We start from the raw sequence: 27,856 nt of genomic DNA, 5'->3' as shown, positions 1-27,856 counted from the left end.
CTGAACTCAGCAGCATAAAGGAATCTGTGAGAATAAAGCATCTGTTTATTCACCAAATGTTTAAGGAGGGCCTGTTATGTGCCAGGCAATGTGCTGGGTGCTAGGGAAATACAGCAGTGAGAAAAGAGATGGGGTCCCTGCCTTCAAGGGGCTTACTGTCTCAGAGCGGAGGTAGACATCACTCAAGGAGTGGCCCAAATAAAAACAAAATGGCTACTGAAGTAGATGTGACCAAGGGCTTTGTGCTCTGACCTCATCAGAAGGCTCAATCAGGGAAGGCTTCCCTGACACATAGACAAGTAGAGGTCCAAAACAGAAGTAGGCAGAGACTACACATTCCAAGAAAAGCAGGTTTGGGGACACGAAGGAAGGAAGGAGGAAGAGAAGTAAAGATTTTTAGGGCAGTGAAACTGTTCTGTAGGATAGAACAGTAGTGGATACATGTCATTGTACATTTGTCCAAACCCACAGAACACGCAATAGCAAGAGTGAACCCAGAAGTTAACTATGGACTCTGGCTGACAATGATGTTCATGGACTATAATAAATATACCACTCTGGTGAGGGATGTTGATGGTGGGGGGGCCATGGGGCTGGAATGGGGGGTTCAGGGACAGGAATTATATGAAACACTGTACTTTCTGCTCTATTTTGCTGTGAACCTAAATCTGCTCTGAAATGAAATAAAGTTTATTAATAAAAAAGGAAAAGAAAGAAAGAAAGAAAGAAAGAAAAGAAAGAAAGAAAGAAAGAGACATGAATATAGGGGAGGAGTATTCCAAAGAGAGGAAATAGCATGTGCAAAGGGCCCCATAGTCAGAGTAACTGATTCAAGGTCATTTGGCTGGAATGCAGAGGCCAGGGGTGAGAGGTTTGGGGAGAAAGCAGTTCCAGAAGAGCCCGAGAATAAATCTTTGTCTCTTTTCCTCTTTGCCAAATGGACATGTAAAGCACAGAGGAGCCCATCGCTTGAAATCAAAACTGACATTCTAACCAGATTTGGAAATATTGCCTCAGTCATTGAAGGGGCCTTCTAACCTTTCTGCAGGGTGTTTCTTTCCTGCCATATCATTAGTCAAGTGAGCCAAGGGGTGTAAAACACCCTCAACACAGGGAACATAGGCTTATGCTGGAGGAACAAGAGACAAAAACTCTCATCCGTGCCCTGGTGACAATTCTGAATTGTAACTCAGTCAGTTCCCATCGCTTGTGTCAATAAGCAGCTGTCAGCAGGGTAGTAATACCCAAACACAGTTCATGGGCACGAGGCAGAACAACGAAACGTCACTTCAGGGCCGGACACAGTCAAGTGATTAAAAAATGCACATTAAACCACAAACATCTCCAAAATAGAAAGCCAAGAGAAACTTTCACCACCTCTGGCAAAAAAGCTGCATGGGCATGGGCAGAAGACGTGCATACCTGCACACATGGCCCCTAAAGCTTCACTGGGCCACAGGAAGTTCAATACTTTCATGGTGTTTCACCAAGACACTGAGCCAGAGGAAGAGCAAGCAGGTTGGGGCTGGAACAAGCCCCCCAAACTTGGTGCAATCCGCTAGCAGAAGCAGTTCATGCATGCTTACAGATAACCCAGATGGTGAGAAAACAGAACACGTTAGGGACTCCTTTTCAGGTGACATGAAGTGTCAGGGATGGCTGCCTTCTTCAAGGAATTCCACACATTTCTCAACTCATGCTTGGAAAAACAACGCAAGTCTGAGGTCTAAAAGAAATCAGGCGGGGTGCCTGGGTGGCTCAGTCAGTTAAGGTTAAGCGTCTGACTCTTGATTACAACTCAGGTCATGATCTCAACAGTTCCTGACTGAGCCCCATGTCAGGCTCTGCGCTGACAGTGTGGAGCCTGCTTGGAATTCTCTCTCTCTCTCTCTCTCTCTCTCTCTCTCTCTCTCCCTCTCTCTCTCTCTCTGTCCCTTCCCTGCTCATCCTCTCTCTCTCAAAATGAATAAACTTGAAAAAAAAAAAGTTCCTAATAAATACATAAATAAACAAAAGAAATCAGGCAACAAGTAAAACAAAAACAAACAAAAAAACCTCAAATTAACTCTGTGGGAGGCTGGGACAGGGGAGGGGGCAGAGTAGAAACTTCTAGCAGTGCCTGATTCCAGGGATGGGGAATTTTCCAACCTCTACAGGTACCTGTGGCAGCCCCTCCCTGGCCTGAGGCTCAAGACTGAACAGGGAGTGACCAAAAAGGCAAAATCAAGGGCTCTGAGCAAAAGGGGAGGAGTCCTTTATGAAAAATAGCACGACCAGCCCAATGGAGGGCATCCTAGAGATCTCCCCTCCATTCCTGCCTCCTTGCATTTTCCAGATGCTCTGCGGCCCAGAGAGGTCAGCTGGCCTCCACAGAGTCAGTTAGCAGCAGGCTTAGCTTGATTAGGACAACATGACTCTAAGTTGAGCCTCCCTGCTCTGCAGGGTACTGTCACTACTTCCCAAAGCACCAGGTACCAGGTAACAGAGCATGGGCCTCAGAATCAATCAGATCTGGTTCAAATTATGGCTCTACTCCTTATTAACAGTAAGTTTCATGAATCCTTGTCCTACTCCATTTCCTTCTCCATAAGCAGGGGACAGCCCCCACTGCCAATACACTGAAGGGCTGTTGTGAGCATCAGAGATAATGTATGTAAAACATCTGGAGCATGGATGAGGGGTGAGCAAGGGCAGCAATTATTCTGTTTCTAGAGGTCCACAGAATTTGCATTCCTACAGAAAGTCTTGCCGGAGTAAAGCTGTCCCCCCCAGCAATTCTGCAGCCGGGTCTCCATTTTAGATCAGAATGCTCTCACCAGAGAGGGAATAAAGGACTCAGATCATGCTGCAGACTTTTTACTCAGCATTTAACTTCCTTTGTTTGCTTTGAGACTCACTCATCCACCTATTTCTGAGAGGATATACAATGGTTTAAAAATCTAACATACAATACAAAATTAGAGAATCAAGGTTCAAACAGGAAGTCTGCCTGAAGGATGTGGAGGTTCTAGATGCTGAAACAAAAAGGGGAATGTACTGGGTGGCAAAGATCTTATTTTCTTGTCTAACTGTTGAAAGCAGCCCATAGAACCCTGTGCGGCCAGGATGCACCCAGCCAAGCTCAAACTGGCAGGTCACTTCTTTAAGCACGAACAACAGCAAAGTGGTGACTGGCAACCTGGAAGGCAGAAGTCCTCGGCCACCCCTCCCCTGTCACCCGAGACCAGGGACAGGCCCAGTTTAGGGAGAGCAGGAAAGCAGTCCTTGTTCCAGTCTGAACCACTCATCACATTTTTATCCACACAATTTCAGAATAAACAACTTACAGTCAACTTCTAGAAAGTTCTGGAAGAACAAGAAAAGCAGTAAAGGGAAATTATTATTTTGACCAAGGAAGGTTCAAGAATAGATTTCTAGGTAAAGATAAGAAATTAAGAGCAGGAGCATTCCCTCATCCGGCCTAGCCAGATACAATGTATTGGAAAAAAAAATGCCTGCATTGATGACAGAGGCGTCCCTTAGCTGTGGACACTGTTAAATGACCTCTCACAGCAATGTGACCTGAGCGGGATAAAGACTTCCACTCATAGAATCAGGGTCCTTGTCCTAAATGGAATCCTACATAGAAACAGTTTCCTTCTTTTTGCAAAGAACAGCTTTCCAAGAAATATAAAGTGGGCCACAGAGGTGGGATTTAGGGCCAGTCATATGAACATACTCCTAAATCACACAAGTTGATAACTAACAGTCTATCCCAGGAAAACCAGAGCAAGAAGGAAACCAGAACAAAGAGCCTCCTGTGGGCTGCGACACAGGCCTGCTATCAGCTCATCTCCAAGGGCTCAGGCTCGCTCCCTTCAAGGGAGGTAGGGGCGCGGGGAGAGGTGGGGGGGCGGGGGGCACACGCGCTGCCTAGCCAGCTCCAGCCTTCCTGACACCACTCTCCAGCCAGAGCTCACAGGCCTGTGGGCTCTGTCACAGTCAGTTTGCAGGATTCAGTGGAAGCACCTTTAATCTCCCCAAATCAGGAGGCAGCAGAAAACTCAGTAAACAAAGTAAGAAATGCTTAGGACTCTTAAAAAAACAACTCTCAAAATCTAATTATTATTACAAATCTAAATATCATTGAAATAAATGGTATCTGGGATTTACTTCAAATAATGGGAGAGAGTGGTTAGGCACACAAATCAGATCGTCTAGGAGTTGGTAACTGGCAAAGATGGACAACAGGTACGTGGGTTTAATTTCACTGTTCTACTTCCATATGTTTGAGCTGTTTCATTATAAAACAGGGGCACTGGGGTGGCTCAGTTGGTGAAGCATCCAACTCTTGATTTTTGCTTAGGTCATGATCTCAAGGTTTGTGAGACTGAGCCCCATGTAGGGCTCTGCACTGACAGTGCGGAGTCTGCTTGGGATTCTCTCTCTGCCCCTTCCGTACTCAAGTGCTCTCTCTCTCTCTCTCTCTCTAAATAAATAAATAAATTTAAAAAAAAAAAGTAAAAACATCATACCAAATCATTGTGAAAATGTAGGTAAACATAAAATTAAAAAAAAAAAAAACAGAGAAAACAAAAACCACACATAATCCTATCACCAGAGACAACCACTGTTAACACTTCAGTCTATATACTTCCAATCTTTTCCACATTCTTCTCTCTTTTGTTTGTCAAGTAGGATCATATGTTTATGCTGTTGTATTACTTGCTTTCCCTTCCTCTCTTACTTTATCAAGAATTATTCAAATCCTTGGGAATGCAAGCTGGGGCAGCCACTCTGGAAAACAGTACGGAGGTTCCTCAAAAAACTAAAAACAGAACTACCCTACGACCCAGCAATTGCACTACTAGGCATTAATCCACGGGATACAGGAGTGCTATTTCTAAGGAACACATGCACCCCAATGTTTATAGCAGCACTATCAACAATAGCCAAAGTATGGAAAGAGCCCAAATGTCCATCGATCAATGAATGGATAAAGAAGATGTGGTATATATGTACAATGGAGTATTACTCGGCAATCAAAAAGAATGAAATCTTGCCATTTGCAACTACATGGATGGACCTGGAGGGTATTATGCTAAGTGAAATTAGCCAGTCAGAGAAAGACAAATATCACATGACTTCACTCATATGAGGACTTTAAGAGACAAAACAGATGAACATAAGGGAAGGGAAGCAAAAATAATATAAAAACAGGGAGGGGGACAAAACAGAAGAGACTCATAAATATGGAAAACAAACAGAGGGTTACTGGAGGGGTTGGGGGGGGGATGGGCTAAATGGGTAAGGGGCATTAAGGCATCTACTCCTGCAATCATTGTTGCACTATATGCTAAGTAATTTCGATGTAAATTTTAAAAAATAAAATTAACAAAATAAAAATAAAAATAAAAAAAAGAATTATTCAAATATTTAAATGTCCTTTAAGGGTATGATTGCTACATGGTCTTTTATCAAAAGGTAAGCCAAAATCTACTTCCAATATATGGCTTCTATAAGTAAGGGTGTGGTGAACTAGGAAGGATGACATTTGTTATAAATAGGTGATTCCAAGTAAGAAAAAACTGCATGAAATGTCCCCAAGCAGAAACTGACAGTACACATGAAAAGAAATACTAAGAGAGCCACTGCTGGCTCATAGACTACACAATTCCCAGCAGTTAGGAACCTTCCAGGTACTCGCCATTGCTAAGGCCATGGTGGGAAGAAGAGGAAAATGTCAACACCTAAAACTGAAATATGCTCATAAAGTGAGCAATAATTCACACAGTACATTCACACAGTGGTTTAAGAAATCTGCCAGCATCTCTGAAATGCTGGAGTGTTGATATACTGAGTTTTCAAAGGGAAGAAGATTTGTATGGGCTTGGGGTGGTATGGGAAGGTTCTGTAAACACAAGAGTAGATCCTGCGGCTTCTCGGCTTCTCGGAGACCACTGTGCCTCAGGCACTCAACCGTGGCCTTTCCGATCACTCTATCAGAATTAACATAACTGGACATGGCTTTGTTCTGTCACTGAGTTCTTTCCCTCAAGCCCTAAGGATGATTTCCTCCCCCATAAAAAGAAAATCCACAAAATCCTCGAGCTGGGGAGATAGATGAGAGGGATCCTGTTTTCCCTGCACTATTTGTCCCTGCCAAGAAGGAGATTCAGCAGAATATCTGTGAAGACAACACCTCATATGATCAATGTCTGAATGCCAGTCAAAAATGTAATTTTTCTTTCTGAAGCAAATCCATAAATGGCCTATATTGTGACACACTGTAAAGACTGAGAGCTGAACACATTCCAGCCATGTTCCGTCTGGCTTTCCTGGGCCTCTGAACCACCAGAGGCCTCTGAACCAAACTGTTTGGCTCTGGCCCAGCAGCCGGGAAGGGCGGCGCAGCCACCGCAAGGCCATCTCCTCTAGGGGTGGCCCCGAGGACACAGTGAATGACGACAGAGCTGCAGGGGGACCAAGAAGGGAACCGCAGGCAACTACGCTTTCTTCCCATTTTTTCCTTCCCCTTATCCCTCCCTGTCTACCATTTCAGTTTTTTATTTCAGAAAGGACAACTGTGGCTCTCTTATCACCAGGTCAAGGATGGAGTGGAGAAAAAGTGGGTCTGTGACACACTGGACACGTGCTGAGGTCAGAAACTATGTAAGTGGTTAATTAAGTGCTTACCACTTAGTAAATGAACAGCAGCCTCTCCAAACTGAGTTTTAGCCCCTCCCCCAAACATGGGGTCCCAGCGATCGCCCTACTGCTGAGCCACCGAAATTTTCAAGAGGGCATGCTCAGTGATGAGCACTCTGAAAAAATTGTGAAAGTATGTGTTGGAATGGCAAATTCAAGAGTGATTTTTTAAAAAAATCTTGCTGTTATTGAGTTGTTTTGATAGTAGAAAACTAGTTTAGGAATAAGTTATTACCTAACAAGTGTCAGGGCGGATGTGGAGAAAAAGGAACTCTCATGTACTGTTGGTGAGAATAGAAATTGGTAGAGCCACTGGAAAATCATAGGGAAGTTCCTTAAAAAGTGAAAAATATAGGGCGCCTGGGTGGCGCGGTCGGTTAAGCGTCCGACTTCAGCCAGGTCACGATCTCGCGGTCCGTGAGTTCGAGACCCGCGTCAGGCTCTGGGCTGATGGCTCGGAGCCTGGAGCCTGTTTCCGATTCTGTGTCTCCCTCTTTCTCTGCCCCTCCCCCGTTCATGCTCTGTCTCTCTCTGTCCCAAAAATAAATAAACGTTGAAAAAAAAAATTAAAAAAATAAAAAAAATAAAAAAATAAAAAATAAAAAAGTGAAAAATATAAATACCATATCATCCAATAATTCTACTACTGTATTGACCAAAGAAAATGAAAACACTTGAAAAGATCTATGTGTTCTATGTTTAATGCAGCATTATTTACAGTGCCAAGATATGGGGACACCCCAAGTGTCCACTGAGAGATGAATGGATAAAGAGGAAATGGTGTGTGCACACACACATACACATATAATGGAATATTATTCAGCTACACAAAAAGAATGAGATCTTGACATTTGCAACAACATGGATGGGCCTCGAGGGTATAACGCTAAATGAAAGAAGTCGGACAGAGAAAGACACATACCATATGATGTCACTTACATGTGGAATTTAAAAAACAAATCAAATGAACAAACAAATAAACAAAAAGCAGAAATAGACCCAGAGAACAAGCTGATGATTGCCAGAGAGGAGGGCAGTGGGAGAATGGGCCAAATGAGTGAAGGGTCGTGGGAGGTATGGGCTTCCAGTTCTGGGAAGAATAATGTACGGAGACCAAAGGCACAGCATAGGGAATGTAGTCAGTGGTATTATAACACGTACTATGATGACAGAGGGTAGCTACTCTTGTGATGAACACAGCATAATACATATGTTTATCAAATCACTATGTTGTACACCTGAAATTAATGCACCATGTGTCAACTATACTTCAATTAAAACAAAAAGCTATCACCAACGTTCCATTTATCTATTTCACTGGGACTGGAACCTCTCAGAGCATGGGTTCATTTCTGACCTAGGTCTGTGTCCTCCCTCTGGATTCATATACCACAGAAAAGCTGGAGAAAAACAAATAGAAATGCAACCTGAGATGACATGCAGTTCTCTTTTTCAGCCAGATTCGCTAATCCAGCAATCTTTAAGGTTGGCCAAAACTGGGCCAGAAGGCTCAACAGGCCTCATGCATAGGGCTTGAACTTTACCTTTTCCCCCCAAAAGAAGCAAAAATCTAATGCATAAATGCAGAACAGCTGTCTTCTGGCAAAGACAGCGTCTCGTCACACACACATGGCCACACCCTGAAACAGAGACATACACCCGCCCCGACCCATCACTGAGCTCCAGCTGACTTGACTGCTGTAGGTTTCCCCAAAGGTCCCTGAGCTCACCCTCGGATGTAAGAATGGACACAAACCACAGGCTGGGGTGGCTCAAAATCTGCCATCTCCTACCGGCAGGGCCAACGCCCTCCCACATGTAGAGATGAAACAGAAAGAAAAGTTACCTTGCAGACAGCCGCCTGGAGTATTGCATCAAAGCCTCCTTCGGGAGCATCGCGGTTCCGGGACACCCTCTGTTTCCGAACCTCCTCATTGAAGCTGTCAACTCTGTCTGTAAGGGGCAGCAGATGGCGGAACCCAAAGGATGGGACGCAGTTTGGGAATAATTTGTAACTAGAGAGAAAGAAGAGAAGAGTCACTTTCCATCACTGTAGGTAAATCTTAAGCAACCAAGTACTCTGTGTGTTCACTGAGTGCCTTGAGCAGCAGTAATGAATATTTACCCAGCACCTACTGTGTGCCCCTGGGACACACAAAGAGAGAGACAACATGGTTCTTACTCTACAAAGGCCAAGCCCTACACCACAGGCAAGTCAGCATATCCAGGTTGTATGTGAATGGAATGGACAAATGGTTCGAAAAAAGGAGATAATAGCAGACTACTGCTGTCAGAGGAATACGTCACAGAGAAGCCCTGCCATGGGCCTTGAAAGATGAGGGACCAGTGGCATGGGCACCATGGCCTGGGCAGCACAGCAGGGAAGGATCTTTTGGGCTAAGAAAGGTGGGCAGTGTCGAGTGAGAGCAGCCTGAACAGAGGTACTGTATGAAAGCAGCTTCCCACATCAACTCTGCTGCTGCCACGTGTTAAAAGATCACATAGAATCCCTTTGAGTGAACCCACTCAGAGACTCGAAGGACCTCCTGGCACATGAGCAAAAGCTAGTGGAACAGGAATGAAGGCATTCTATCTGCTACTTCATTCATTTATAAATATTGTGATGATAAGCGACCAGCTCTCCTAAATGCAACAGAGATCACTCAGAAGCTAACTGTCCTCAGATGGAAAATTAGATGTGGCAATTTGGGAAGAGGCAAGTATTGCGTCTCAATAGTAAGTTAATGCCACATCTTTCTCCTGCAATACTGGGCGATCTCATCTTCAGTCTGCAGTAGAGATCCTGAGTGGTTCCATCCCTGGAGGAAATTAGATTCCAATTACAGATCTAGGAGTCTCAGCTTGACATGCAGTCACTGACACAGGAAGAGAGGCCTTCCATTGTTTCACCAGTGGATTCTTGAGGGGAGAGGGAAGAGGGTCCTGGCCAGAGAGAAGCACACATGTAAGAGCCCCGTGGCAGGAGAGAACACAGGGAGCCCAAGAACAAGGAAGGCCAGTGAAGCTGCAGCGGGGGCAGACAAGGTGAGGATGGGCCAAGGGGAGGCTGAGAAAGCAGACTGAAAGAGACTGTGCAAGTTTGTGGCCACGTTAAGAAAGCCTCTCTTTTAGAACAAAAGATGGAAAAAAAAAAAAAAAACACTAACAGAGAGGCATGGGTGGGGGGGGGCGGGGGGGGTGGTTATAATCCAACTTAAGCCATGTGCATGGAGAGGGAAACAGGCTTAGCAACTGCTAGGGAATCCTGCCTAACTGCAGCCAAGAAGCAGCAGCCAGGGCAGGTCTGGACAGGTTCCCTTCCTCCAAACAAGAGGCAAACTTTGGCTTTCTAAGAGGCCATTCCACTCTCCTTCAGGACCTACAGTGCCTGCTCCATCCACCAGTCACTGCAGCAAACCGGCTCTGGACAGAGTCAACCCCACTGCCATTCTGGCCACGACTCTCTCTGGATGGGGGCGGGAGCTACAGGCTTCATCCATCTGCCTTCCCTTGGCTTCACTCCCTCCTTCTTCCTCAGACTTCACTTGTACCTTGTGCTTGGACAGGACAGACTTTTCTATATATGATCTGGACCATCAAATTTTTTATTCCCATCTCATTTTTCCATGAAGAAAAGGTCATGGAAATTATATTCCCGGAGAGAAGAAGGAAGTGAGCTGAGGTCCTATTGGTAGTTATTTGACAAATGGACAGGTGCAGGAGGAAGCAAACACACACAAATTTTCCCTTCCTTCAAGCCGCTCCTCCTCTCTGTGTGGTTCTGGTCTACTATGCAGGACTTTGGGAATGTGATTGTTGTCACAGTTGACCGAGTGGGTTAAGGAGAGAAAGGAGAGGAAAAGAATGATAACTGCTGTTCAGCGAGAAAGCCGGGGAAGCTGTGAAAAGCTCACCAAAATTAGCTTGGCATTTTTTACCTTTCCCCTTTTATTCGTGCTAACAACATTAAGTAGATATATTTTTACTTGGAGAATTACTATTAAATAATCAGGAAATAGAAAATGTGTTTGCCAGAAAGAAGCCTTCATGGCAGAGAATTTACTACAACCAAATCAGTCATCTCTTCGAGGAAAACAGCTTTGTCACACAGATCCTGCCGCATGTCCCATAGTCACTAAAATACGATGTCCCCTGTGACTATTTAATTTAACCTCTGGCAGAACGAGTGAACTGAAGGTCTGGGCACTTGGGGGTCTAACTCCAGGAAATGCTCCAGCCCCCACCCTGTGTCTGTCTGTAGAGCCCTGTTTGGGGCCATATATAGGGAGTTATTCCATCAAGGATTATAACCAAGAAGGTAAGTAAAATATACATGCTTAAGTTGCCTGGGGGAGCATGTACGTATGAAAATGATTCCAATTTGAAGACGCTAGACCCAGGCAAATCCAGAAAACAATCTATGGCTTCAGGACAATATTGTGGGACAAGCTGACTGGAAACAGCTCCGTCTTAGTCTAAATACAGAACTGCCAGATAACATATAATTTTTCAAAATGCTCATATGTAAATGTTAATATGGAAGCTTAGCGGGGAAATCCCAGCTGCCGGAGATGAAGGAAAAAAAAAAAAACCATTCAACAAATGAGTACAGTTACAAGATGAGGTGGGTCTGGAGTAAGAGCTCATGCCAAAGAGCTCCCGGATGTGCCAGGACCCGACGGAGGTCCTAAGGGTTGGGGGCATGATTCTAACGGGGATGGATGAAGCACTGGAACAGGGCTCTCTTCATAAAGCTAAGCTCTACAAAGAGCTGCCCTGTCACCAAAATGAAAGACATAAATTCCAGCCACTAGCCTGGGAAAGAAGCAAGGAAGAGCCATTCTGGGCTGAGAGCATGATGAATCACCCATAAAAATTGTTAACTCCAGGCTCGAGCAAGTCAGGATTCACTACTTTATGGTGAAGGAACCCCCAAAGGAACAATAAACAGGAAAACTAGTCCCATCGAAACCCGGAGGATCCAGGCAAACACATAACTGCCCTACAAGGATGGGGCTGTGATCCTCGCCCAGAAAACCACCTCGGATGAAGAGGAGCTTACGACAAACTTATGGATCCCGTGAGAAACAAACCACCATGAAGGAATGTCCACAAATGCAACAAACTGAATGATGTGCCATTCAAGAAACAGAGATAACAGAATGATTTGAAGCACTGTAAATGCAAGGATATTTAAAACATTAAAGGAGAGGAAAGAATACATACCAAAAGCCAGAACAGGATATTATTAGAAGAAAAAAAAACAAGGCTGTGAAAACAAAACAATATAAAAAACAGAAGTTTGGAAAAAGAACCAAATAAAAACTATAGTCAGTGAAATTCAAATATGAAACTTCAGTGTATGGACTAACCAACTAAAAACCAAAATGGTAAACTAGAAGAAATTTCTTACTAGGGAAATTAGCATTAGAAAATGAAGAGGAAAGGAGCCCCTCAGTGGCTCAGTCAGTTAAGTGTCTGACTCTTGATCTTGGCTCAGGTCATGATCTTACAGGTTCATGGGTTCAAGCCCCAGGTCGGGCTCAGCACCGACAGTGCGGAGTCTGCTTGCCTGCTTGGGATCCTCTCTCCCCCACTCTTTCCCTTCCCCAACTCGTGTGCACGTGTGCATATTCTCTCAGAAATAAATAATAAACATCTTTTTTTAAAAAAAATTTTTTTTTCAACGTTTATTTATTTTTGGGACAGAGAGAGACAGAGCATGAACGGGGGAGGGGCAGAGAGAGAGGGAGACACAGAATCGGAAACAGGCTCCAGGCTCTGAGCCATGAGCCCAGAGCCCGACGCGGGGCTCGAACTCACGGACCGCGAGATCGTGACCTGGCTGAAGTCGGACGCTTAACCGACTGCGCCACCCAGGCGCCCCAATAAACATCTTTTTAAAAAAGAAAGAAAATTAAGAAGATAGAGGAATCAAAGGGAAAATGTCTGAGAATTTTCAAGAATAAAGACGTATTCTCCGATTAAACAAGCAGACCAGATTCTGAGCAATGTAAATAAAAGCAAATCCAATCTAGACACATTCAAATGTGTATCATTATAGAATATGAAAAGCACAGGAAAATATTAAAAGCCACCAGAGAGAAGGAAAACCATTAGATGGACAGCCACCTTCTCATCAGCCACAGGACATGCCAGAAGACAATGAAATAACACCATCAAGGTGATGAAGGAATACTATGACCCTTGGAAGAAACACACGGAGGGTAAGGGAAAACATAAATGATGAAGGATGAAATATGTCAGTTTACTTGCCCAGATTTTTGCATGTGTATTTCCACTTTTGTTGTGTGGTGAGAACGTTTAAGATCTACTCACTCTCTTCCAAGTATACAAGTGTATGCTCCAAGTATAATACCGTTAACTAGCATCACTGTGCCATACGCTACATCCCCAGGACATACTCATCTTATAAGTGGAAGTCTGTACCTCTTGACCAACATCTCCATGTTCCCCCCACCTCCCAGCAATTACCAGTCTACTCTGTTTCCGTGAGTTTGGCTTTGTTAGGCCCCACCTATAAATGAGACATGACATGTATTTCAACAACAGCCCGATACCTCGAGCAAAAGGAAATGTCTTCAGGGCCGGGGATAACAGGCTGCATTAATCCTTCAAATCCTCTATCAGTAAATCCCACATGACTTTTCCCAGTGACACTCTTCCTGTTACTCAAAATAGCAAGTAAACAGATCTTTAATCTGGTGATTAAATGATACTGTGCCTTTTTTCCGATTATGGCAGCCCTGTTACTACTACTTACTCCAGTCCTGGCATTTGTAGCACATTCTAAGATAGGAAGGGATGAATCTAGGATTTTGATCCTTTGGCAAAAACGTCTGGAGCAGGAAGAGGGACAAACCTCAGAAAAGCCCCATGAAAAACCAGCTCTCTTTTCTCTGAGGTGTCCTGTATAGGTGATTAAGTCACTCCTGACTCTATCTTCCCAAAACTTCCTGGGGGCTCTTGCTGTTCCCACTCCCTCAGGGGAGAAAAATCCAACTGAAGGGGCCATCGGAGCTTGAGGAGAACCCCATGACTCTCCTCTGCGCACTAGCTGAAGGAAAAGAATAGACGAGGATTGCAGGCAGTGTGCACCGGGCCAGGGATGAAAGGCAGACAAGGGAGGCGGGCCAGCTGTGCAACATGAAGAGTGGTAAGGACAGCAGCGGCCGAGCATGTGGTACAAACCCAGCTCCAACAGACCTGCCCGCTGTTCTAGAAAACCTGGAAATCCTGGTTATTCTTAGTCAAATCTTCTAACAAAGCACACACAGGCTGGATCAGGTATAGGGACAGCCACCGTTCGCTGTTCTCCCCAGGAACAGCGGGAATCTCTGGGACCCAGGACACCACATGCATTCCACTGCCTGGCCGTGCGGAGATAAACCTCAGCCTGCTCACTGAGCCAGAATGACTCCCTGATGCGGTGCCCAGCTTACAGAAGAGAGATTTGCATGGCTCAGCCCTGCTGTTTCCTTCAGAACTCCTGTTCTTCACTAGATTTCCTGCCTTGCGAGTCTTTCAGGGTGCCTGTGCTCACTGAGAAGACTTTTACGTCTACAATTGGTTCTGCCTTCCAGGCCTTCAAGAGGGACTCTGGATAAATTGTGAGTGATAACCCTGAATATCTGAATGCTGAGTCTCCAGAGATAGTCCCCTCCATCCTCTCTGGGCTGCCAATCTAGCACATCTTACAGTGAGTGGATGTCCTGGGGAAGTGACCGTGGAGATATACCCTGTCTGTCCAGAAACAGGGCCCAATCAGAAGGCAGAGGTGAAAAGAAGCAGACAGAATCACTCTTAGGGATGAATTGAAAAAGGCTTTGGTTAAGCTGCTGTTGTACCTGGTAAGAAGCAAAATTCCAACAACAGGTCACGGCACTGAGACTCAGCTGAAAAGGCCTTGGAGACGGGACCAAAGTAATAATAATGCCAGAGGCCACCTGTGGCCAGGAGGAAGCTAAACCCAGCAAATGATGACACCTGGGCCTCTTCACAGTTAAGGAACTTAGAATTGCTTTTGTATTTAAACCTTTTTCTTATCTATTATCTTCCCCACCATTGTGTCAGTTCCCAACCCCTGGGGAACACGTAAGGGAGCTTCTAGGAGATTTACAGAAAATTAGGAAAGATTCCGGAAAACATACATTACCAGCATAAACACCACTGCATCCTGAGCACCCAGCCAAACCCAGGCCTGGGAGCTGTTGAGGTTGTGGAAGATTAGCTGGGCAGCTGGGCAGGCTCAGGGGCTTAGGAACAGCTCTCTTCCCCCCAGAGGCAGCCAAGTAACCCAAGAACTGAAAATGCCACCACAGGTGGAAGGTCCTGGATCCGAGTCACCGAGTCAAGGAGAGCTGCCGTGGAAACCAGTTCAGGCCTCATCAGAGTTTGTACAAGCAAGAAAGACACTCTGATGGTGCTGAGCCACTGAGATTTGGGGGCTATGTTACTGTTGCATCACCTAACATTACCCTTAGGCAAGCGCCTTGAAGGTTGGGTTGTTTGGGGATGGGCATTTGTCCTCAGACTCAGGTAAAGCCTCTGTGCGGTCATGTGATTTGAATTCGGAAAAAGCAAGCACCATATTAATGGGAATGCAGACTCTAAAACTAGTTTGTCTGGACTCTTACCCCAAATCTACCCCTTACAAGTTGTGTAATCTTAGGTAAGTGGTTTATCCTAAGCCTTGGATGGCTCACATAAATCTTAGAGACCTCAAAAGATTGCCATCAGACTTGAATGAGATAGTCCACATGGTTCAAGGCATATAGTACAGTGCCTGATGCTTGGTAAGAATCTCAGTCTTAGCAGCTTCTTATCTAATAAGTATTCTGGGGTCTTACATCCCAAAGCCTAACTAAAGTTGTATGTGGGGATGAGAAAGAAAAACTTGGAAGTTACCACTCATTGTAATCCTGCCCACATCATCCTGACGTTTACAGGAACACTCGTAAGACTAGAAAGGAAACAAACCAACCTTGTAGAGGTTGCCTTGGGGGAGTTGGAGGCTGTGACCCTCCACCCCCCACACAAACACACCATGGCAGAGTCCTGTCCACCAATCCTGTTTCCTCTTCTTCCTGAGCACAACTGAACTGGTTTCCAGCTTCATTGCTAGAATTCCATCGTGTCTGATAAAGTGCAGAAGTGGCAAAGGCTATTCACTGGTGGCCCATAAGCTCCTCCTACGAGCGTCCGCCCAGGCACAACGACCCTAAAAGCCACATGTAGAAGATAGAGGAGTACAGGGTGGGCAGAGCAAGGGTCCCTGAGTCACCGCGTGGAAGGGAGGTGTCCACTGGATTTAGGTAAGCAGGAAATAAACTTCTATCACGACACACTTTTCGATTTATTTGTTGGAGCAGTTAGAAATTCCTGCTGTCTGATAATCTGTCAAATATTTTCCAATTCAAGTACTTGACTTATGTTGGAAAAAACAAAATCATACCTTTATTTTTTTTTTATTTTTTTTTAACGTTTTTATTTATTTTTGAGACAGAGAGAGACAGAGCATGAACGGGGGAGGGTCAGAGAGAGAGGGAGACACAGAATCCGAAACAGGCTCCAGGCTCTGGGCTGTCAGCACAGAGCCCAATGCGGGGCTCGAACTCACAGACTGTGATATCATGACCTGAGCCGAAGTCGGATGCTTAACCAACTGAGCCACCCAGGCGCCCCCAAAATCATACCTTTAAAACCCAGGACTTCCATTTCATTTTGCCAAGGTAAGTTATATTTACATAACAACAGGGACAGATTTGGAATTCACTTATCCCCAAGCACCTCAGTTTACCCCAAGCAAGAGGAAAGGTTACACTGTTCTGCCTGCTCCCTCCCTGAACCTGGGTGTCCACTTACTGAAAACATTGTCTAAAATCACTCAATGTAGAGGGACGCCTGGGAGGTTCCGTTGGATTAGCGTTTGACTCTTGGTTTCGGCTCAGGTCATGATCTCACAGTTTTGTGAGTTCAAGCCCCACTCTGGGCTCTGCGCTGGCAGCATGGAGCCTGCTTGGGATTCTGTCTCTCTCCCTCTTTCTCTGCCCCTCCCCCACTCACACTATGTCTCTCTCAAAATGAATAAATAAGCTTAAAAATAAATAAATATGGCACAAAAACAGACACTTAGATCAATGGAACAGAACAGAGAACCCAGAAATGGACCCACAAACGTATGGCCAACTAATCTTTGACAAAGCAGCAAAGAATATCCAATGGAATAAAGACAGTCTCTTCAGCAAGTGGTGCTGGGAAAACTGGACAGCGACATGCAGAAAAATGAACCTGGACCACTTTCTTACCCCATACACAAAAATAAACTCAAAATGGATGAAAGACCTAAACTTAAGACCGGAAGCCATCAAAATCCTGGAGGAGAAAGCAGGCAAAAACCTCTATGACCTCAGCCGCAGCAACTTCTTACTCAGCATGTCTCCGGAAGCAAGGGAAACAAAAGCAAAAATGAACTCTTGGGACCTCATCCTTCACTTCTGCACAGTGAAGGAAACAATCAGCAAAACTAAAAGGCAACCGACGGAATGGCAGAAGATATTTGCAAAGGTTTAGTATCCAAAATCTATAAAGAATTTATCAAACTCAACACCCAAAAAACAAAGAATCCAGTGAAGAAATGGGCAAAAGACATGAATACACACTTCTCCAAAGGAGACATCCACATGGCTAACAGACATGTGAAAAAATGCTCAACATCACTCATCATCTGGGAAATGCAAATCAAAACCACAATGAGATACTACCTCACATCTATCAGAATGGCTAACATTAACAACTCAGGCAACAACAGATGTTGGCGAGGATGCGGAGAGAGAGGATCTCTTTTGCACTGCCGGTGGGAATGCAAACTGGTGCAGCCACTCTGGAAAACAGGATGGAGGTTCCTCAAAAAACTAAAACTACAACTACCCTATGACCTAGCAATTGTACCACTAGGCATCTATCCAAGGGATACAGGTGTGCTGTTTTGAAGGGGCACATGTACCCCAAAGTTTACAGCAGCGCTATTGACAATAGCCAAAGTATGGAAAGAGCCCAAATGTCCATCGATGAATGAATGGATAAAGGATAAAGAAGATGTCATATATATACATACATACATATATATATATATATATATATATATATATATACATATATATATATGCATACATACACATACACACACACATACACAAAATGGAGTATTAGTCGGCAAACAGCAAAATGGAAATCTTGCCATTTGCAACTACGTGGATGGAACTAGAGGTATTATACTAAGTGAAATTCATCAGAGAAAGACAAATATATGACTTCACTCATATGTGGAATTTAAGATACAAAACAGATGAACATAAGGGAAGGGAAGCAAAAATTATATATAAACAGAGAGGGGGACAAAACATAAGAGACTCTTAAATATAGAGAACAAACAGAGGGTTACTGGAGGGGTTGTGGGAGGGGGAATGAGCTAAATGGGTAAGAGGCATTAAGGAATCTACTCCTGAAATCATTACTGCACTATATGCTAACTAACTTGGATGTAAATTAAAAATAAATAAATTAAAAATACAGACATACATACATACATAAAACCTCTCAATGTAGAAAACAGTGCTACATCAGGCAGGAAAACAAATGAGCTATGATCATTATGCCTTCCCACAGCCTTGCAACAGTTCACGTCTTCACACACAGTTGGAGAGACAGGACTAGGTCATCACTGATCAGATTAAACACTGAAGCCTGCCCCATCCCCCAATATGCCTTCCCTAGTCCTTTCTTTGGGTTTTCCTGCTACTCCATTCCCCCTACACTTAAATACCCAGCAGAAGGATGACTGGTCACTCACCCAATGCATGGATTGGTCTGGTACCTCGGTGCTGTGTAGGAGAAAGGGGAGATGTTCTTGTCTACAAAAGACCCGAACCCCAACCGGAAGTTGCTGGTGAGCTTCCTCATCTCCTCAGCCAGCTTGGTGCCCAGGTTTCGGATGCTGTCCAAGTCATCCTTCATGGACAGGGAGAGGTCCATCAGGTAGTACAAGTCCACAGGGTAATCCTCCACCTGTCGAACCTGCAGCTGGAAGGTAGTCTTATCGCCTGTGCCAACAGAGAGGCCACGCAATTAGAGGTCATCCAACTCGCTGGGAGCTGAAGGGATGGATTTCACTTTCAAAGCTGGTCCCCCTCTTACTTTTCTTTAGTGACGACATGCCTCTCAAAAGAAATATTGTTCTTAAAAAAAAAAGAAGAAGAAATATTTTTCTTGGAAGAAGAGTAACTGAAGGGAATATGGTGTTGAGGGTGAAGTTCTAGGTTCTCCTTCCAAATAATTTGCTCGGCATTTTTGAGGAAACTCCTTAACAACAAGTCTCCCCAGTGGTGTTCTGTTTTGTCAACAAAAGGACTCTTGGGCAGTTGATGGATAATGGACCAGAAAATTTCATGGACACGGATTAGGTGAGAGTTAACCCACCAACCCGCACCAACTTCAGGGAAAGGAGAAGCCAAGGTGGGAATGTGGCCAGGAGGAGACTGCCAAGGTGTGTATGAAACAGAAAACAGGGAAGAAATAAACAAAAGGAGGTACGGGAACGAGTAAGAACTGAGGGCGAAGGGAGAGAGGTATAAGGCAAGTGAGAGCGGGGACACACTGTCACTTAAAATACACCCAAAGGGCAAAAACATTTTTTGCTTGTGCCATGTCTCCTATTTCTACTTTCCTAGGCATTTATAGGCAACAGTATTTAGTTCTTGGGAATATTTGACATTTTGGGATATCATAGACACAAATTATTATCATTACAAATTATATGTACAGGGGTGCCTGGGTGGCTCAGTTGGTTGAGCATCCAACTCTTGACTTTGGCTCAGGTCATGATCCCAGGGTCATGGGATCAAGCCCCTTGCCAGGCTCCACTCTGGGCACAGAGCCTGCTTGAGATTCTCTGTCTCTCCCTCTGCCCCTCTCCCCTGTTCATGTGCTCTCTTGCACTCACTGTCTCTAAAGTAAAAAGAAAAAAAAAAAAAAGAAGTTATATGTATAAAAATACAGGAAGACAGATTCTAAATTTTAGCACCATCAAAACGAAGGGGGGAAGGAAAGAAAGAAAGAAAGAAAACACTACTAGATTTGTCTACCAGCTACAAGAAAAAGAAAATAATTCTTGGTTGTAAAATAAGAGTCAGAGACAGAGGAAAGCGGAATTAATTCAGAGAAAATGAACAAAGAGAAAAGCCAGTGTCTGGGAGGCGTGGCCCTCTGCAATGTCACCTCCTCCCAGGGTTTACAGAAAGACCCAAGTCAGTGCAGCAACCAGGGGACCCATGCCAGGATAATTATCCTACATCATTTCATAGCCTCTAAAAACACATCATTTAGAACCGACTTCAAGAGGCAATCATACCAAGTAATTCTATCTGTCCTTGAGCTTATTAGTTTTTCAGAGGCACCAAGATGTCCTTGAACTCTCTAGGTAGGATTGCTGCACACACACATTTGACATCTGGACATACTCGTGTATTCAGAAGAGCACAGTGAGGCTGGCCTCTCCTGCCCACAGAGTCCACACCTGGTGGTGGCAGTCACCTCTCAGAGAAGCTGGTCTCCCTGAACGCGCCCGATCTCGTCTGATCTCAGAAGCTAAGCAGGGTCGGCCTGGTTAGTACTTGGATGGGAGAGAAGCTGGTCTCCCATCTCGAGCTGACAACCAGCAAGCTGAAGCCTTCTTGAACTTGGAGGATAGGGACCCCAATCCCATGTGCTCCTTCTCCTTCTCCCACCCCAGACAAGTCGCATTATATTAACTAGACCATGCAGATTCAGATGACCTAAAGATTTCAGTCCAAGTTCCAGCTCGGTCCCTCAACTAGGGTAGCAACCTGAGCCTGTGTCCTTAGATCAACAATGGAAATAATAACAGCACAGCACTGATTAAGCCTATGAAGCGCTCATTTGAAGAGCAGTGTTTGGTAAGCAGTAATGCCTGCACAAATGAAGTATAATTATTATAATTACTATTTTTTGCCTGAGTGACAGCACTGAGCCTGCTTCCCGGGACTTGTCTTTGCGTGTCCTGTCCTCGCCTCCTCAAGACTGATGCAGTTTGGGTTGTCTGTTCACAGGAGCCTATTTTTAAAAACCATCAGAGTCTGACTCAAGCTGAGGAATGTTGGAGATTTCTTCCAGAATGAATTCTAGACTGCTGTAATGTCTGCCTCTGGCTCCCATCAGGCAGACAGCAGGTCCCTGCTCTGAGCCCCTCCCAGCCCTGGATGCCACATCACAGTGGGGGAGGGGCCGGAGGGAAGAGAACTTGGGGGAAGGGAGAACCTCCTTGGTCTTTGTGTGGGCAGACCACAGACCCCAAATGGGCAGAGCCTATAATCATGTCTGCTCTGTCCAATCCCATGACCTCTTGGCAGAGTCTTCTACATTTTCTGTCCACCTGTGCCCTTCCCCCCAACTTACCAACTACATCTTCTTTTATCCAGAATCCACTTCTACCTTTTTGTGGATTATGAGTAATGAACAGATGAGGACTTTAGGACCAGAGAGCGGAGAACAGGCTTGGACTTGGGAGGCACCCCTGGGAGGGAAGAGGGCACCAGATTTGGAGAGCGAGAGCTGGCTTAAAATCCAGACCTTGTCACCCAGAACCTGGAAGACTTCAGGCTCCTCTAAATTTGCTCCTCAGTTTCTGGATCAGTGAAATGGGAGGATGTTAATTACTGTGGGGATCAAAGGACACAATGTATCCTAACACCACACAAATGCTTGTACACAAGGAAAACCTCCCCTGGGTTCCCCCAAAAGTCAGTTATTAAAGCAATTTCTGGGGCGCCTGGGTGGCTCAGTCGGTTAAGCATCCAACTTCAGCTCAGGTCACGATCTCGCGGTCCGTGAGTTCGAGCCCCGCATCGGGCTCTGGGCTGATGGCTCAGAGCCTGGAGCCTGCTTTGGATTCTGTGTCTCCCTCTCTCTCTGACCCTCCCCCATTTATGCTCTGTCTCTCTCTGTCTCAAAAACAAATAAACGTTAAAAAAATAAATAAATAAAATAAAGCAATTTCCCCTAAGGACAAAAAGGGAGATAGAAAATTCTGCCAGGAACTTCATTGTGAACGGCTCTAGCCTTGGGTATTAAATTTTAACTACACATTTTTCAGGCATGAAAGCAAAAAGACAAACAAGGTATGATATACACGTTTGTGTGTGTTAAGGTGGTATCTATTCTGAAGTCAGAAATCTCTTTGGCATCATATTCTGAGGGAAACTGATTACTTTAAAAAGCACACATGGGGCGCCTGGGTGGCGCAGTCGGTTAAGCGTCCGACTTCAGCCAGGTCACGATCTCGCGGTCCGTGAGTTCCAACCCCTCGTCAGGCTCTGGGCTGATGGCTCAGAGCCTGGAGCCTGTTTCCGATTCTGTGTCTCCCTCTCTCTCTGCCCCTCCCCCGTTCATGCTCTGTCTCTCTCTGTCTCAAAAATAAATAAAAACCGTTGAAAAAAAAATTTTTAAAAAGCACACATGGGGGGCTGCAAATATTAAAAAGAAGTATTTCTCCCAGTTTTCCAAAAACTGAAGGGTATAAGAAAGAGGGTAGTATGATTAGGGTTCAGAATGAGGGTTTACTGCTATGTCAACTCCACCTGATTTTTTTTAATTAATTAATTAATTAATTTTAATGTTTATTCATTTTTGAGAGACAGAGAGAGAGAGACAGAGAGCAAGCAGGGGGTGGGGGGGGGAGAGAGAGAGAGAGAGAGAGAGAGAGAGAGAGAGAGAGAGAGACAATCCAAAGCAGGCTCCAGGCTCTGAGCTGTCGGCACAGAGCCCGACACAGGGCTCAAACCCACGAACTATGAGATCATGACCTGAGCTGAAGTCGGAAGTTTAACCTACTGAGCCCCACTATACCTGGTTTTAAATGCCACAAACTCCTGAGGGGGCCTTGGCAATATTGGGATGTCCCATCAGCAGATTTTGGAAGGAAGGACATTCCTGGACCAATTCTCAGCATGAGTGCTAAGTGTGGGAGTTAAGCAGCTGTGCACTAGCTCCCCTACAAGCAAGGCTTCCGAGGTCAGCCGACTGAAGGAGAGGCCACTGCCACATGCAGAGAGAAAGTCTGGGACCCATTTTCCATCTTTGGGCATACTTCCAGAACCACGCAAACTTAGATACACTCTGGCAATACATCCAACCACACCGCTCTGCACCACCGGAGACCTGTCACTTCCATGCATCCAGCAGAGCCCTTATCAACTTCACCATGAGCACTCCATCAGTGCCCGCTTCTGGCGACACCAACCCAGCCCACATGCCCCCCTGCCCCACTCCAGGTCAGACCACTACAGGCTCGTCATCCCCTGTGGCTTTACCCCTCCTCTCTGGGGCCATTCCACAGGACTCCCATTTCACCAGCAGCAGGATCAAACAAATGGGACAAAGCACACCCCCCAAAACAGCCAAGCACCTCGCACCTGCCCTGCAAGCAGGCCCTCTCATGTCCTGGTTTTTCCCATTTCCAAAGCTCCCAGCTCTGGCGGTGCTTTGCACAAAATGCCTGCCTCTTGCTCAGGTTCCCCCACCATAGTCAAGTATCAACCATCTGCTTGAAATATACTTTCACAGTTTGTTTTCTCTGCTGCTCCTTCAATAAGAAGTGGAGACAGTGAAGGTAGGGATTCCACCAAGGATCCCTGGTGTGTTTAAGATCGAATTTTGTTCAAACATTCAGACAAAGCAGTATTCCAACCGACAGAGATGCGTGCCATCCCCAAATGAATGTAAGTAGTTTTTGATTCCCCAGAAATACCCTTCTGTGCCAAAAATTGAAAGAAAGAAGGGACACCTTAAAATCAGGTATATTGCAAACAGGACCTACAGGGAATTAGGGCCCAGGTGCATACCTCAGGACTCTCATCTAGCTCTTCTGTTTACTGTAGCCGAAGGTAATTAGCATCCAAGAATTAAATCCAGACATGGAGCCAAAGAATTGCTTCCCTGGTCAAGGACAAGGCTGGTGTGCTGCAACCCACCCCACTCCTCAGCCCAGAATTCTGACTCTTGACAGATGGAACCCAGGAAGGCACCACATGAAGACACAGTTGGCCTCTACAGTGTCCACCCCCGAGCACCAGGGCTTGGCATCCCTAGTGTCCTTGAAAATAACCTTGTCTTGGGCCATTTGGGCTTACAAGTACCATAGACTGGATGGCTTTTAAACAACAGAAATTTCGGGGCACCTGGGTGGCTCAGTCGGTTGAGCGTCCGACTTCGCTCAGGTCACGATCTCACGGTCCGTGAGTTCGAGCCCCGCATCAGGCTCTGTGCTGACAGCTCAGAGCCTGGAGCCTACTTCAGATTCTGTGTCTCCCTCTCTCTCTGGCCCTCCCCCCGTTCATGCTCTGTCTCTCTCTGTCTCAAAAATAAATAAATGTTAAAAAAAAAATTTTTTTTTTCAAAAATAAAAATAAACAACAGAAATTTCTCTCTCACAGTCCTGAAGCCTTCAAATCCAAGGTCAACATGCCAGCACGGTTGAGTTCTGGTGAGAATCCTCTTCTGGGATGCAGACTGCTGACTTCTTGCTGTTTCCTCACATGGCAGAAGGGACAGGGAGCCCTCTGCGGTCTTTTATAAATTCAAAGCAGTAATACCAATCACGAGGGCTCTGTCCTCATGCCTTAATCACTTCCCAAGGCCCTAACACCTCCTGATACAATCACACTGGGGGTTAGATTTCAATTTATAAATGTTGGGGGCAGGGCGCCTGGGTAGCTCAGTCGGTTAAGAGTCTGACTCTTGGTTTCAGCTCAGGTCATGATCTCATGATTCATGAGTTTAAGCCCCACCATCGGGCTCTGTGCAGACAGCACAGAACCTGGTTGGGATTCTCTCTCTGCCCCTCCCCTGTTTGTGTTCTCTGTCTCTGTCTCTGTCTCTCTCTCTCTCTCTCTCAAAATGAATAAACTTAAAAATAAAAATAAATAAATAAACTTTGGAGGGAGGCCACAAACATTCCATCTATAGCCAACCTCTTATCTACCCACCATGAAGTCTTTCTTAGTCTTTTTAATAAAGTATATACTCTGTCATTCTGGGTGGCAGAAGCAATCTGTAAGTCAGGTAACTGGCATCCCCAAAGTAGAACCGGGAGGAGGGGGAAAAAAAGCACAGACACGGACTGGCAGGAAACCCATCTCAAAAGCAACCAATCACCTGTAGTTTAGTTAATAGTGCTGTACCAATGTCAGTTTCCTAGTTTCAGTAATGTACTTTGGTTATGTAACATGTTATCAGGGAACACTAGGAAGGGTATAAAAAACTCTATTACTTTTGCAACTTCTTGTGAACCTAAAATTATTTCAAAATAAAGCACACGAAAAAACAAACTACTGGTCAATGAGCTAAAGGATCGAGGCAAATGGTGACTTAAGTAAATCCCTTCTAACTGCCCCAGTGCTTCAACCTACCTATGGCCTTTTATTCACCATTTCAATAACCTTTATTCCAAAGTTTACATCCTTTGTTAAGAATTTTTTAAGGTTGTTATCCTCACATACAGTTCCAGGACTGAAAACAAAATGGAAAACATGATGCTGTGTTTACACAATCTTGTTTAAAGTTGGCAGTTCCTCAAAAAGTTAAACACAGAATTACCATATGACCCAGAAATTCTTCTCCTAGCAATGTACTCAAGATTACTGAAAACACATGTCCAAACAAAAACTTGTGCATGAATTTTTACAGTAGCATTAGTCATGACTGCCCCAAAGTGAAAACAGCCCCAGTATTCATCAGCTAAAATGTGGTATATCTATACAGACCCAATGGAATATTATCTGGCCATGAAAAGGAAGGAAGGAAGTGATAAATGCTACAACATCGATGAATCTTGAAGATATTTTGCAAAGTGAAAGAAGCCAGACATAAAATGCCATATACCATATGATTTATATATAATGTCCAGAATAGGGACACCTGGGTGACTCTGTTGGTTGAGTGTCCCACTCTTGATTTCAGCTCAGGTCATGATTCCAGGGTCATGGGATTCAGCCCTGCATCAGACTCAGTGCTGAGCGTGGAGCCTACTTAGGATTCTCTCTCCCTTTGCCCTCACTCCCCAACTCATGCTCTTCCTCTCTCTCCAAATAGAAAGAAAGAAAAGAAAGAAAGGAAAGAAAGGAAAGAAAGGAAAGAAAGAAAGAAAGAAAGAAAGAAAGAAAGAGAACAATGTCCAGAATAAGCAAAAACATAGAAATAGGAAGTAGATTGGAGGCTGCCAGGACCTACGTGGCAGGGAGGGAAAAGATAAGGAGGGTATGTTAATGCATATAGGGTTTCTTTTTGAGGTAAGGAAAGTATTCTGGAATGAGACAGTGGTGATGGTTGCACAATGTTGCAAATATACTATAAACCACTGAATTATACACTTTAAAAAAAATTTTTTTTAATGTTTTTTATTTTTGAAAGAGAAACAGAGCATGAGCTGGGGAGGGGTAGAGAGAGAGGGAGACACAGAATCTGAAGCAGGCTCCAGGCTCTGAGCTGTCAGCACAGAGCCCGACGCAGGCTCGAATCCACAAACCATGAGATCATGACCTGAGCCGAAGTCAGACACTTAACCGATTGAGACACCCAGGCACTCCTGAATTGTATACTTTAAAATGGTGACTTGGGCACCCAGCTGGTTCACTCAGAAAAGCGTGCAACTCTTGATATCAGGGTTGTGAGTTCAAGCCCCCTGTAAGGTGTACAGATTATTTAAAAAACCAAATACGCTTAAAAAATTATTTAAAAACATAAAAATCAGATAATAAAATTGTGACTTCTACAGTATGGGAATCACGTTTTAATGAAAGAAAGAAAGAAAGAAAGAAAGAAAGAAAGAAAGAAAGAAAGAAAGAAAGAAAGAAAGAAAAGCAAAACAAAAAGTTCTGTATAGAGGGAAATTTTCCTTTCTTTTCCCCAGGCTTCCCCTGGAACAACAACTCACTCATACTATACCAAGGCTTGCCTTCGATTAGTCTGGTATAAGGCTGGCAAAGGGTTACACTTCACTCAGCAAATATCTATGTGAGGGAGGAGACAAAAAAGCATTTCTAAAAATAAATAATGGAAAAAATCACTATATCTCAAGGGCTTCTCCAGAGTCAGGGGGTGATTAACTTAGGTTAACTATGCACTTGGTAAACTGAATGTTGCTGACTACAACATAGCATTCTCTACCTCCCCCAAATAAATAAATATCTGGGGCCTGCCTGTCCTTCTCTTTAAAAATATTAAAATGTTCAAGATTTTAAGAGGCTTCATTGGCTTCAGGTGTTTCTACATTTCATAAATATATTTACAAGGTTCTAGACCTTTAGGAATTCACATTTTCATCAGATCTCCTCCAAGTGTTCATCTCTATAGACAAACATCCTCATAGTTTGGGTACACCTTAACTGGGCAGCCAGTCCCTCCATCACCTTGACCTCCCAGAAATGGGCTCTCCATCACCACATACACAATCAGAGCCCATCCACAGCACCCACAAAATGATTTTGTCTTGAAAAAAGGATCGGGCACCTGGATGGCTCAGTCAGTTGAGTGTCCAACTCTTGGTTTCGGCTTGGGTCATGATCTCATGGTTTGTGGGTTCGAGCCCCATAGTGGGCTCTGTGCTGACAGTGCATGGAGCCTGTTCGGTATTCTGTCTGTCTCTGTCCCTCCCTTGCTTGCTCTCTGTGTCTCTCTCAAAATAAATAAAGTTTGGGGCCCCTGGGTGGCTCAGTCGTTTAAGTGTCCGACTTCGGCTCAGATCATAATCTCGCAGTTTGTGACTTCGAGCCTGCATCGAGCTCTGTAATGACAGCTCAGGGCCTGGAGCCTGCTTCAAATTCTGTGTGTCTCCTTCTCTCTCTGCCCCTCCCCCACTTGTGCTGTCTCTCTCTCTCTCTCTCAAAAATAAATAAATGTAAAAACAATTTTTTAAATAAAAAAATAAAGTTTAAAAAAATTAAAAAATAAAAATAAACAAAAAAATAGAAAAAGGATCACGCTTTCCATTTTATTTCCAACACCAGAAACTGTATCACAATGCTTAGCATGAGATGAGACTCTACCCAGACTGCTAACATCAGTAACCTCAACTAAC

The 27,856-nt window shown here is 44.6% G+C and overlaps 1 protein-coding gene across 1 annotated transcript in view; it reads right to left on the bottom strand.

The window, feature by feature from the left end:
* ITGB5 (integrin subunit beta 5) overlaps nt 1-27,856 on the bottom strand; it is a 121,992-nt gene that overhangs the window by 69,073 nt on the left and 25,063 nt on the right. Inside the window, exons 4-5 of the mRNA XM_047099143.1 lie at nt 18,560-18,809; nt 8,534-8,702 (exon numbers count right to left, since the gene is read on the bottom strand). Of these exons, the coding sequence (XP_046955099.1) occupies nt 8,534-8,702; nt 18,560-18,809 (419 nt within the window). The remainder of the gene's footprint in view (nt 1-8,533; nt 8,703-18,559; nt 18,810-27,856) is intronic.

Source organism: Lynx rufus, unplaced genomic scaffold, assembly GCF_022079265.1.
Source record: "Lynx rufus isolate CCGP_SWC_20201006 ecotype Redwood Valley unplaced genomic scaffold, mLynRuf1.p SCAF_5, whole genome shotgun sequence".
Lineage (NCBI taxonomy): Eukaryota > Metazoa > Chordata > Mammalia > Carnivora > Felidae > Lynx > Lynx rufus.
This window is presented reverse-complemented; position numbering and strand designations above follow the sequence as displayed.